The sequence below is a fragment of the Chroicocephalus ridibundus genome, chromosome 6 (assembly GCF_963924245.1).
Source record: "Chroicocephalus ridibundus chromosome 6, bChrRid1.1, whole genome shotgun sequence".
Taxonomy (NCBI): Eukaryota; Metazoa; Chordata; class Aves; order Charadriiformes; family Laridae; genus Chroicocephalus; species Chroicocephalus ridibundus.
The window spans coordinates 30,592,481-30,605,180 of record NC_086289.1 but is presented as its reverse complement, the minus strand read 5'-3'; the positions used below and the strand labels follow the sequence as shown (position 1 = coordinate 30,605,180).

At 39.6% G+C, this 12,700-nt stretch overlaps 1 protein-coding gene across 2 annotated transcripts in view; it reads left to right on the top strand.

The window, feature by feature from the left end:
• Window positions 1–47: 47 nt before the first annotated feature.
• PARG (poly(ADP-ribose) glycohydrolase) overlaps window positions 48–12,700 on the top strand; it is a 75,669-nt gene continuing 63,016 nt past the window's right edge. The window contains exons 1-6 of one of the 2 annotated variants that reach the window (XM_063337800.1): window positions 48–221; window positions 3,226–3,292; window positions 5,588–6,568; window positions 9,040–9,223; window positions 10,188–10,310; window positions 11,624–11,707. In XM_063337800.1, the coding sequence (XP_063193870.1) occupies window positions 50–221; window positions 3,226–3,292; window positions 5,588–6,568; window positions 9,040–9,223; window positions 10,188–10,310; window positions 11,624–11,707 (1,611 nt within the window). In that variant the 5' untranslated portion in view covers window positions 48–49. Of the gene's footprint in view, window positions 222–3,225; window positions 3,293–5,587; window positions 6,569–9,036; window positions 9,224–10,187; window positions 10,311–11,623; window positions 11,708–12,700 lie in introns of both variants that reach the window. The other variant, XM_063337799.1, reaches the window with a different exon arrangement.

Below are 12,700 nucleotides of genomic sequence, written 5' to 3'. Positions count from 1 at the left end.
GCCCGCGCGGCTGAGGCGGGCCGGGCGGGCGGAGGAGCGCCCGCCGAGGATGAGTGCGGGCTGCGGGCGGGACCCCCCTCGGAAGAGAGCCCGGCCGAGCACCGCCAGCCCCGGTGGCGGCTCCCAGGGAGAGCGGCCGCCGCCGCTCGGTCCCCGCCAGGAGGGGCCCGGGGGCAGTAGCCCCGCCGGCGGCAGTCCCGCCATCGCCGTGGGGAACAAAGGTTTGTACCGGCCTCCCCGGGGCAGGGGGAGCGGCCAGGCGAGCGCCAGTGCCGGGCGCGGAAGGGGCCTCGCCGGGGGTCTGTCCTTTCCTCTCCTCCCTCCGTCCCCTCCCCTTCGTCGGCTACGGGGTGCCGGGGGACGGGACGGCTCTGCCCGCAAGCCCTGGGCAGCGCTGAAATTGCCCAAACCGGGCTGGAGCGCTGCTCGGCAGCCCCGCGGGAGCCGCGGTCCCTCCCGGGGCTCGGCGGGAGGAGGCGGCCGGGGGCTCCGCCGGGACGCGGTGTCCGTCTGTGCTCCTTATTGCATCTCTGCTGCGCTGCTGTCGGCCTGGTACGCTGCAGGGGGCAGCGGTAAGCGGTGGGAGACGCGTTGCCTGCCCGGGGCTGGCCTTGTCGGGCGTGAATCGTCCCTAACTCGGCTTCCCGCATCCAGCGTGTCTCGGGTACCCGAGCCCGGTGGTGTGGGCAGTGCACGTTGTAGACGGCTTTGGCTACAGCATCGTTACCCTGGCTCCGTGCCTGATTCTCTACAAACTTGCAATAACAGTGCAACCGTCCAACGCCGCTAAAGGTAGCCAGTTCCCTGTGTGCCAGGACAAATACTCGCTGCAAGAGAAATGACGTTCGGCGGGGTGTTGTGGCAGGCCATCGCGGCAGGGAGAGACAAGGGTGATGACAGGAACCCACATGGGCATGTGGCTGCGGGCCCGGGGCACTGCTGGCCCTCTGGGGCGCCCCTCCTGCTGCACAACAAAGCTGCGTAGAAAAAGTTCCCACGTGGCTTCCTTAGGTTATTTTTATTTGGACCTAATGCTGTCAAAATAAAATTTTAATGCACAATAAGGTATCTATTTCAGGAATAGAAAGGAATACAGGGAAGGGGTGGGGGGAACCAACCCAAAAAGATTTACTGTGGTCTTCCATTGATGAGTTAAACCTCACTGACCAGTAACTAAGAGGCAACTTTGAGTTTGAATCTGTACGTATACACTCCTACAGAGCGATGAATTAGAATCTTCTAAAAATTTGGTAGTTTCCCTCAGTGGTAGATTCTGAGGAATGGTTTGGTTTAGGAGAATGATTTGGGGAATCTTGACTAAGAAATTTAGAGACCACTTTAAAAAAAAATTACACCGAAATCTGGTTTTATTGTTTGCACTGAATGTAAGCATATATTGTCTTTTTTTTGCCTCTTATGTTTTTATTACCTTATCTGTAGCGAAAAGAGATGTTAGTAGTAGTAAAGAAAAATGATGTGTGTTATATTGGTTATAGGGCTTAAATGGCTAGTCAGATGTGAAAGTTCATACCAAAGCCATTTTGTTCCATTCTGATGCTGCTGCTATCATTTCTACTTACTGTGGTAGTGAATAGGTATTCCTTCCTCAACGTAAGTTTATACCTCAAGAGGTAGTCAGCTGCCTTCAAAGGGGTTTATTCACCCCATGTTTTAATACGTCTGGCTGCTGCTTTCCCCTTGCCTGTAGGCAATTTGGGTTAGCGCTTCAAATATAAGAAGGTGGAATTTGGTAAACAGAGCGACTAATATACTTCAGTTTTAGTGAATCTCTAGAAATAAAAATCTTTTAGTTCATAAGATCCGTCAGGCTGTTACTTTTTTCCTGAGTGAGGTGAAGCTGAGCATTTGCTGAAAAATGGAATGTCTGAGTATTGCACAGGTATCCTTGTGCTTGTAATCGACGTACAGCTTGGTGTTACTCCCTGGTGACCTAGTCACATGGTGGCAATTTTGCAGCATTGTTTGGGCTGTTTCAGAACTGAAAATGATTTAAACATTTTCTGGAGATTGCTTTTGCATTCTAGAAATTGTATACTTTTGATGAGGATATTTGATCACCAGCTGTGGAAAAGTGTTCAAGGCCTTGAATGTTAGGGAAAGTGCTTATGAAACAATGTCTCCTATGGCCTACACTACGTATGCTACACAACCTCCATTAGCAGTGAAATGCTGAGTCTTTCTGTAGTGACTATTAGTCAGAACAGACAGAGATGCTGTACTGGTTTTTAAGTTCTGCAAAACTACTGTTGCAATAGGGGAACTACAAATTTTGCTTACCTATTTGAAAGCAGTGAGCAAACACCTTGCATAGTCAGCAGTGGCAGGTAGATAACTTCTCTTGGCAAATGGAAAGAAAGGGAACTGAAACTAGTTGGCAAATTTTCAGAATTATCTTTAAATAAGAACAACAAAAGTAAACTGAAAAACCCTTCTTATGCTAATGAAGATTACTTTCCAGTTGTGAAATAACTGCTTTGAGGTTCTTCTCCCTATTCCCCCCAAGTCTCTATGTAAATAGTTTGTGTCCTGCTGTTCTATTGAAAGTGTCCTTCACATTTTGTTGCTGTTAGGGGAGTAAGCGTTGGTAGACTTTACAAATTGTTTATGGATGGAAGGGAAAAGATGAAGTCTCTTTTTCAGCACTTGTCACTTCTAATGTGTACAATCTTTATATGAAGCCTGATGTTTCACAGTATGCTACATATGAATAAGGTTCTTGGCTGGGTCTTGGAAGATGCCTAGTTGGGTTTTTTTGTTTGTTTTTAAGCTATGTCATGTTGCCTCTTCATTGCAAAATTCAGCAGAAGCCTTTCGGGGCTCACTGTGGTGGTCATTAAAGGTGATAATCAGAGCTGGAAAGTTCAAGTTGCCTTTTTTTTTTTTTTTAAAAATCTAGATATCTACTGTATGTTTTTAATCATATTAAAAAAAAAAAATTGGATGAACAAAACCCACCACACACCAAGCCTGGCATTATAAAGACTATTACAGAAGCTACAGCTGCTGACTGATACAAATTAAATATTGCATCACATGTAGTTTTAATAGTGTTAGTGTCTGGATGATCCCTGTAGTAGAAATTATAATGAGGACTTAATTGAGGTATTTTTATCTTGATCCAGTGCAAGTTATCTTATTCATATGCAATTGTGTTGCAGTTTTTTCTTGTTTCATGTAATAACATAATGAACTGTGGTTTTTCAGTTTGTAAACAACGGACAATTACCACTTGGTTGGAGAATAAAGGACCCAAGACAACTGAGTCCAAAAGGTAAAATGTACAGCATACCTATTCAGAAGTTGTGTTCTTTGAGTGGGCTTGTGGGGAGCTCCGAGTGCAGGTTGCTGGTACGCTGGCTGCTGAAAAAAACACAACCCCATTTCTGCTGCTTTTCTTACCTTGGCGCATCCTCTTGAGTATAACTAACTGACAGACTTTCACTACAAAAACCGAACTAGTTGTGTCGTTCCCCGCCGCTCCCCTGTAACCTCCCAAACCCAAACTCTTTTGCTGATTTACTTCTTGAAGCACTTCACTGTTCAGATGAATAAATACTACTGCTCCTGCAAATGAAAAGATGGGAACTTGCACCAAGGGAAGGCAAAGTGGGACTGCTGCTTTCTGTGGCAACCAACCACTACGCCAAGTTAGTTGTCGTATCATGTCCTTAGTCAACAGCTCTGCTTTTAATTTTTGTTTCACATAGGGCAATAACAGTTACAGATTTTGGCTGACAATCCTGCATTCAACTCACAATTCTGTTACTTTACAGACAAAAGTCTGTTTTGGTTCATCTCGCTAGACTGATTGCAGGATGAGCATGTACAACTTGATTTAATTTGGACTAGAATTTACAGCTACTCAAGTGTGCATTCAGGTTATTTTGTGAAAGATTTTATAAAAGTTTTGCTGCTGAATGGCACCAGGTAAAGTTTGGTATTTTCTGCTAATGTAGTCTGTCAGAAGCAGTGTTTGCAAGGCAGCATTAAAATTAAACTCTTAAAAGAGTTTAACTGTCCAGTACGGAGGAATATCAGGTACTAGTTTTCTATAATTGCAATTGTAAATGGGCTGGTTTACTTTTCATTGATGTTTGTTAATAAATAGAAATTGAAATCCGTAGCAGTGCTAAAATAGCTAGGAAAACTTGTGATAATGATTAATACAGAAGTACACAGGGCTCAGTTACAGGCTTATAGCTTGCAATAAAGCAAAGATGTTAAGAGGATACTTAAGGAGTGAATTAATTCTTTTTATTTTATTTTTTTTAAGATTCTCGTTAGAGTATCATTTTTCTATGCCCTCCTCCAGCCTTGCTGACAGATTACAACCTAGTCAGTTTTAAGCAGTAGGTTCGTCGTGTAAACACTTCACGTGCCTATCTATTACACAATGTGCCTGTGCATCCCAATTTTAATTTATCTGAATTTGAACATTATCTTTGTGTTAGATTTGATTTCTTGCCTTAGGTTGACAACAGATGTTGTCAATATCTTCAGAGAGTCATTCATTGATATGGCAGCTGTAACATAACTTTCATTTTTGTTCATCAAAATTTTCAGTGCAGGAACAAATGTGAAGATGTGGGGTGTTAAATTATAACATAAGCCCCTCTAAAATACTTCTGTTTTTGAATAATTTTCCTATGGGTGAAGTTCTGAGCTGTCATCTGTTGCGCCAAGATCCTTTATTTATTTGTATTGTTCAGAGTGATATATTCACCAAGACTAGTCAGGTTTTTTTTAATATTCATCTGGTGTTGAAGTATTTTTCTTTATTAATACGCTGACACAAAAATCAGTACGTAAGTGTGAAATTATTTCCCAGTGTCTTCTTGAAAAGTTTCATCTGCTTATACAAAACTCACTTCATTTCCCTGTTGTAACTGTTAGGACACATTTCTTTCTGTTCTTTGTGTAAGACCATGCGGGATGAATTAGGTTATTTTTCTCTTCAGAAATAATAATTGATTTAACGTGTCTTTTAGTTTTTATTATCAGATCTAAATATATTTTACTCTTATGCTTTTGTAGTGTGATTTTTTTGAAGAGTCATGGGCTGCTTAAAAAGTAAGGAAGTAATAGGTTGTTTTTGAGACTATGGACTGCTGTGTCCTGCTCTTCTAAAAGACAAATTTGTAGCTCAGAGGGAATGGCTACAAAATCATTGATTTCCTTGCTCACTGTATATAACTAAGATTAAAGCTAAGGGGGACTTTATCGTGTCTTCTTACTTTTTTTCATCTGAGGAAAAAACTCCTAAATAATAGCTTAATATTGTTTAGATTTGAAAATAAGAATAATGAACCACTGTAATAGATTTCTAAAGCAAGAAACTGATTCATCATCCTTTGGAGCCTCTAAATGGAAATAGGTTGTTACTGAGTTATGTTACCCAGTGCAGTAAAACTTGTTGATCCTGGTAGTGCTCACTTACAAAGTATAATGGGTAAAATTCTGTAGTTTCTTTTGTATGTTTATAATAATTCCTTTAAAAAAATAATATACATGTATGGAAATTCCATTTGGAAATAAGACATTAAATTGCCTTACTTCTCTTTCACAGCTTACACAGCAAAATTAATAATACTGAAGCAAATCTCAAGATGACTTCCATTAAGAAAGAGAATTTTTGTGAGCACGATGTGAAAAAGCTAGAGAATATTTGTCAGCAAAATTATTCAAAAATATCTGTGGAAGTTGGCACGAAGCATGTAAATTTGCCTCAGACAGGCAGCATGTGTAACTGGGAGGCTGAGGACAAAGATCCAGTCTTGGACGCAGAGCCTGTGAAGGGGACACAGTCTGGAGACCTCTTTAAAAATGCCAACATCGATCAGATGCACAAAACTGGCAAGCAGACTCCGAGAGGCTGTGAAGAAAGCAGTGACAATTGGACTCAGAGGAAATTATCATCAGCCCGGTCTTTGAAAATGGGAAATACAAAACTTTCTTCAAAAGACACCGAGACGGATGGACAACTGGCTTCATGCAATTCACGGAAGCTGAAGAGTTGCAATTCTGTCTGTTTAACGGGTGAACAAGAAGAAGGGGATGTAGTTCCGGAAAGTCCACTTTCAGATGCTGGTTGCGATGCTTGTGTATCTGATCTTGGAGGTCCTGGGAAACTGAGCAAATGTCAGAGTAGTTCAGGGGATTCACCTGCTTTTGAGAAAGAAAGTGAGCCGGAGTCACCAATGGATGTAGATAATTCTAAAAATAGCTGTCATGGGTCAGAGGCTGATGAAGAAACGAGTCCGTTTCCTGATGAGAGAGAGGAGGTTAATATGTCAAAATCCATAAACAAATCTTTTAGAATTCAATATGGGAATGCTGAACTGGAGTCAAGAAAGTCACATTTTTCTGCCAAGGGCTGTGAAAGCTTTGAGGAAGTAGATAATTCTGTTAAAGAGGACAGTCTGCATACAAAGTCGCCTGGGATCTCTCCTGCTCCCTCATCAGATTGCAAAGGTGCAAAACAGGGTGTGAAGAGAGACTCCAAAATCACTTCTCACTTCATGAGGATACCGAAGATTGAGGAGAAAAGGTAGCGTTCTGTCTGCCTCTTCATCTGTTTTTTCACTTTCTAAAATTTTCCTCTTTGATGGTAGCACTTTGGAGGCTGGATTGTATAAAGAGTTTTGAAAAATGTATGTTAAGACACAACGAAAACTTCGTAAGCTTGAAGTAACTTATTTTTAATGTGACTACTTGTGTTTCTTTAAAGGATATGTTTGTCCAGTGCAATTGTTTTAAATCATTGAGGATCTGCTAAAATTGGGAATTAAAGACACTGTAGAAAGTTCTTTCTCAAAGAAGTGATTTAAGACCATGGGATTTTTAATCCTTGAAAATGAAAGGTGGTGTGGGAGTGCTTTATGGACTGTAGCTCTAGCATTCTTTATTTCATTCAGAATATTTGAGGAAACTCGTGGTTTCTTGGTTGTTTGGTTTTTTTTAGTTTCATCTGTCAAAAATATTGAATCTATTTGAAGCATTAGTGCTACTGATGCTTTGATTGAAATAGATATGAAAAACTTCATTTTTGAAAGCAGTTGTAGAGATGTGTGTGAGGGGTTTTTGATTTTATTTTTTTTTTCGTTCATAATTTTGGAGAGAGAAAGACTAGTGATAACACACTACAGCAATGGAGGTGGAAGCCCTGAGCATGACCCAGGACTGCGTATGCTAGATGTTGTGTAAGGACAAAAGGATAATCTCTGCTCTGAAGAGCTTAGATTTCAGTGGGAGCTGAGAAAGTGAATAAACAACAAAGGAGTAAGCAGAACCGAGAGGACTGTGTGTGTTGGTGTAACGAGCGATTATCTCAGTAGACTCAAGGCTTTAAAGTAGGGCAAGAAAGTAGTTTTGCATATCTTTACTGGGAGGTCCTTTCTGGATGTGAGAAGCAGCACAAACCATACCTTTCAAGGAACTGAAGAAAAGGATGACGGAGGGTGGGTAGGTAATTAGTGGCGGGAGCCTGTATTTAAGAAATCTTAAGAGACGAGTAGGCTGAGAGTGGATTTGGAAAACAAAAAAAAAGGCAGTTCTTAGGAAAAATGGATAGATGAAGAATTTGCTAAAAGTAGTATGGAGAAGGGGGTCATAAAGTTTAAAATGTTTGGTTTAGGGAGTACTGTTTTCACTAATTTAAATGAATTGTAGCAAAGCAGCAGAGATTGAGGCTTGTGTTTGTCAGTGATAGGGCATGGTGTGTTACAACAAATCCATATTTGATAAGGGAAATTCATGCAAAAGTTTCGCTGTGTGGCTAGATGGGAATCCTAGCAGTGCTCTGCAGAATAATTAGTAAGGTAGAGAGTATGGGCTGTAGAGACTTTTTTTTTTTTTTCTTTTTGGGACCTAAACAAGATAATGTGAAGGTTATAAACCTCAGTGCCAGGCAAAATAGTGGTGTTGTCTGTAGTGCTTGAAGGGCAATTAGAAAACCTTAAAAGCTTTCCTCCTGGTTTTCATTAGACCAGGTCTACAGCAGGTAATAGAGTGGCTCAGATCTTAACTTGCAGAGAAAGAAGCAGTAGTGCATCAAGCAGGCTTCAATCATCAGTAATGCTATGCCAGAATTACCCTTTGGCTCTCAGATGAGCACAGTGGGCCTGTACACAGCATCGTGTTGATGCGGCTACACCGTTTGTGCATGATTGGCTAGGTTGAAGGCATCGTCTGTGGCTGGCATGTGCATAGATGCAGCAAACAGGTTGGACAACATCTTTATCCAAGGGTGGAGTAAGTTTGCTAAGGGGAATTTAGAGGTCTAAACAGTACCTCAAAGCGTGTGCTTTTAACTTGTTTTGCATTTTACTCTTGAGAACTTTCTCTTGCATGAGAAGCATCTGGTGTGTTACATCAAATATACAGCAGGTTCAGACTTTTCTTCCCCCAAATATCTCAGATCATTAAAGAGGTTTAGATCCTCTGCTCTTGCATGTATTTGAATTTTGCAAGTGTTTTTTGGATTACTTTTAAATTTCTACTTCCACTGCAAATATTGTATGTCTGGCATGAAAAATATAACCCTAGTGAGAAAGGGTGATTAAGAAAGTTATCTTTCAGTTTGAAGAAGGGATATGCACATCTGTGCATGCATACGTGTTTGTTTTCTAACAGTTGAGAAGAGGCTACAGAGGGTATCCTGACAAATGCCACCAATGAGTGAGTCTGCTGTCCCTGGATAAACGTGTCCTGTTGGGAAAGAGCATGACTCTGCAGAGGAGAACCCTGCCTTGTTAACATATTGCAGTTCTGTGAAGGTGTTTGTAAGCCTGTAGAGAAGAGTGTTTTGTAGACACCACGGACCTGCCTGTGTTGGGAGGAGGAGGTTGTTGGTGGTGGGAGTTTTCCCCAAACAAAGCTTTGGCCTGGGGCCACAGCAAAAGCTAGCGAATAAACTGACTGTGATATAAACGTCATTCTTGAGCGGAAGTTCATGTATTTGCCTACCAGGTTTTTCAGTGGAAATAAAATGTTTCAAATTTTTTTTTATTTTAACAGCAGAAAAGAAAAGTGTGAATTCAAACCCCAGAGGCCAGGAAGGAAGATTCCTAAATATATGCCACCTCCTCTTCCAACTAATAAGAAATGGTTTGGGACACCGATTGAAGAGATGAGAAGAATGCCTATGTGTGCAGCGCGTCTTCCTCATCTGCGACCCTCAGCCAATCATACAGTCACCGTCAGAGTACGATAATTCAGTGTATTACCCCAAATCAAATTTCTTACTGAAATGTTTAATAATATGAAATGCCAAATGTTAGTCTTATAGTATCAGCAGGTTGTGGAAATCTTTCTTTGCTGTTCCTTGTGAGCAGACTGGGGCAACTGATTTTCCTGAAAACTGGCTTTTCTGATGCACAAAATTAGGATATTAAGATCCAGAAGAAATGTGATTATGATTTTACTACCTCTGGCTTGTTAGGGACAAGTAATTCTCTTTTGCATAGGTGTGTGTACTTCCTTGACTGAGTTGTAAAGTGTGGGAATTTAAATATGTCTGCAAGTAAAATTTGTACTTCAATGTTTTTATGTTATACTTTCATTTTTAATATGATTCTGGTTTGGGTTCAAGATATACAAAAGGCTCAAAATATGAAAAAGACAAAGAACGAAAAGGAATTTCTAGCAATTTTACTGCTGCATTTTAGATTAATATATTTGCCTTTAATTCTTTGGAATAGTATGCAGTCAAATTATTGTTGAAATAAAACATGTGACCAGAAACCTGTGGGGTCATGGATAAATCTCAAATGAAAGAAAAGCACATTAAGTTTAAATGCAAGTTCTGAGAGAATCAGTGCTGCCAGAAGGCCCTATAGTTGATTAGATACTTGAATTCATAAATGAGGAAGTATTTAGCTGATAATTGGACATAAAATAATTGCATGCATTACCTTTATTTCAGTGTGTTTCAAGAGGTCAAATGACAAGGTGGTTTTCTTTTCAGCAAGTATAATGTAAGAGTAACGGATGAATTTTTTTGTTTGTAACTGACTGTCCATCGTGTGGTTGGTTTGTAGCTTTCCCCTTTCCAAAAAGTGTAGCTGTAGATGAGAAATTTTTTTCACTATGTTTTTGCTTACTTTATATTTCTTCCATTTAAAAACTTGAAAGTAGAGCCTGAGCTTTTTTTCCCCTCCGTGTTGCAGGTAGATCTCCTAAGGGAAGGAGAGGTGCCTAAACCTTTTCCAACTCACTACAAAGATTTGTGGGACAACAAACATGTTAAAATGCCCTGCTCAGAACAAAATTTATACCCTGTAGAGGATGAGGTAAGATAAAGTACTTGCACTTGTGTAATTAAATAAGTTTGTTTACATATAGATGAGTTTTGAATTTACTGGTTTTGCTCAGTTAGAAAAATGTGTGTAGGGAATTGGAAAATCAAATACAGGAACATACCTGATCTGAAAAGCTGGATTCTGCGTTGTGAGCAGAAGATTTATTTTTTTTCTAGTAATTGATTTGATGGTGTATATATTTCTGTACTTCTATGGAGTATAAGCTTATACTTTATATAAGTCATGTATTTGTATACTTACACGTTTATATGGTTTGGGGTTTCTTTTTGTGAAGCAATTTGGGATGCCAACAGATGTGAATGAATTTATAACCACATTCTGATTATAATATTCTGTTAGATGTTGCTGATAGATTGAGGTGTATCTGTCTGCTGTTCCACTAAAACAACGTCAGAGAGATTAGAGTTGGCCCTGCGTGGTTGGTTCATCTGGTATTTCTTGTCACTGCTTGAGACTTACTTAAACATACCCACTGAAATACTTTTAGACTGTGGTGAATAAAATGAGCAAGTGTGTCCTTACTTATGTGTAGTGAAGACAAGTATCAGTAAATCCTTGATCTGAATCTGAAACAGATAATTTTTGTACCCTCTAGGAAATATGCAGTCTCTTCGTTTATCAATTTTACAGATGGAATATAAAATGAATTTAGTTGATGTTTCAGAGATAGTGTTGATAAGATCTTTGTTGCCAGTTGAGCAAGATGAATTGTCTCTACCCTTGTGGTAGTCTCATAAGAGATACCATTGTTGCTTGCAATGGGCAATAAGGCTTTCTGTTGAGAAAAAATATCACAGAATGTCTTAAATTTGGGTTGGTACAAGTGTCAGCCACAGCAGTATGCTTTTATGATCTGTGCCCTTATTGTTCTTAATATTACATTTTTATGAATTTGGTTCAGTTTGTATTTTTGAGTTGTGGATTTTATAAACTGTGGTCATGTTTTATCTACAAAATCCACTGTCTTCACAAGGAATGGACTGAACATTATTTGTCCTTCTTGAGATGGCATGAGGAAGAGTTCTGCGTATGTGAAAAAGAGCTCTTTATGAATTTTGTGAATGCTTCAATTAAAAAGGAACTCTTAAGGAGGTAAAATGCAGTGGACTAGAAGTTTCAGAAGTACTTTACGGTTGCTCAAACTATGTAGTTTATTTTTAAAGAACTTCACAAATAGAGCAAAGTTTATTTAAAAAATGTGGCAAGGAAGACAATTATTAGTAAATATGTCTTTCTGTTTTGGATAACTTAATCTGACTTTGGTTTGGGCTTTTGTTTTAAAGAATGGAGATAGAACTGCTGGAAGTCGATGGGAACTTATCCAAACTGCCTTACTTAACAAATTTACTTGCTCGCATGATTTGAAGGTAAGCTTGTCAATTTGAAGTCAGGTCTATATACATATAAGTACATTCAGGCTCCCCATGTACTGGTAGTGATTCTGGCTCAGTCCTATTTGTTTAATCACTTCTAAAAATAAATTTTTAAATATTTGTGCTGTTCAAGGGATTCCCTAATGAATTAAGGGTCTTAATTAAAGACTCTTAAGTTTTACCACTGAATTTATTAGGTATTATTAAAATGAATTGTCTTTTCTAAGGCTGTACAAAACTGTGTTTGTCCAGTGGTATCTACTAGTTTGTGGTAAGTGTAGCATGTTGGCTTTTTCTACACCCAGATGGTAGGACGCTGCACAGGTGAGAGAGTTTGAAACAGTGACTGTTCATGCCAGTGTACTCCACTAAAATTGCAACAATTCAAGCTGCTGACAAAAATCTGTAAATTTTGGAGACTAATGCGCTGTTGATAACTCTTGTAGTTCTCATTGGATTTTAATGTGTTGTGATTTGGAGCAGCTTAGAATTGCTATTATGTTTTTTTTGTGAAGAATAATGTGATTTAGGTTATACCGGAAAGACAGGGAAGGAGGAGGATGCAAAAACTACAGATAAACTTTTAACGCATAAACAGTATTCCCCAGCAACTAATGAAACTTCCCTTGATAATTCTATTTTATTTGGCTTTTTTTTGTGAGAGTTTTTTAAAGGTGGCTGGTGTTGTAAAGGGCCTATTTAATTTTGTTGTGGCTCTGATTTTAAGTTCTTAAACTGGTGAAACTTCTGCTATGTTGCTGAGGGACACTTTGGTATTTTTAAAGAGAGCAAGCATGGGGTGGGGAATGTTGCGCATTGTAGGCAGATCCAAGCATGCCTTGTGTTGTTTTGTGCTAGGAGGAAAAACTTGTAGACTAAAGCTTATTCAATGCTAAACCTAAAATACAGGATTCTGTATCATGGTGTTGCATCATATTAATATAGTTTTATGGATTTTTTTGCTAGGCCTTGTAACAGGTTTTAGCC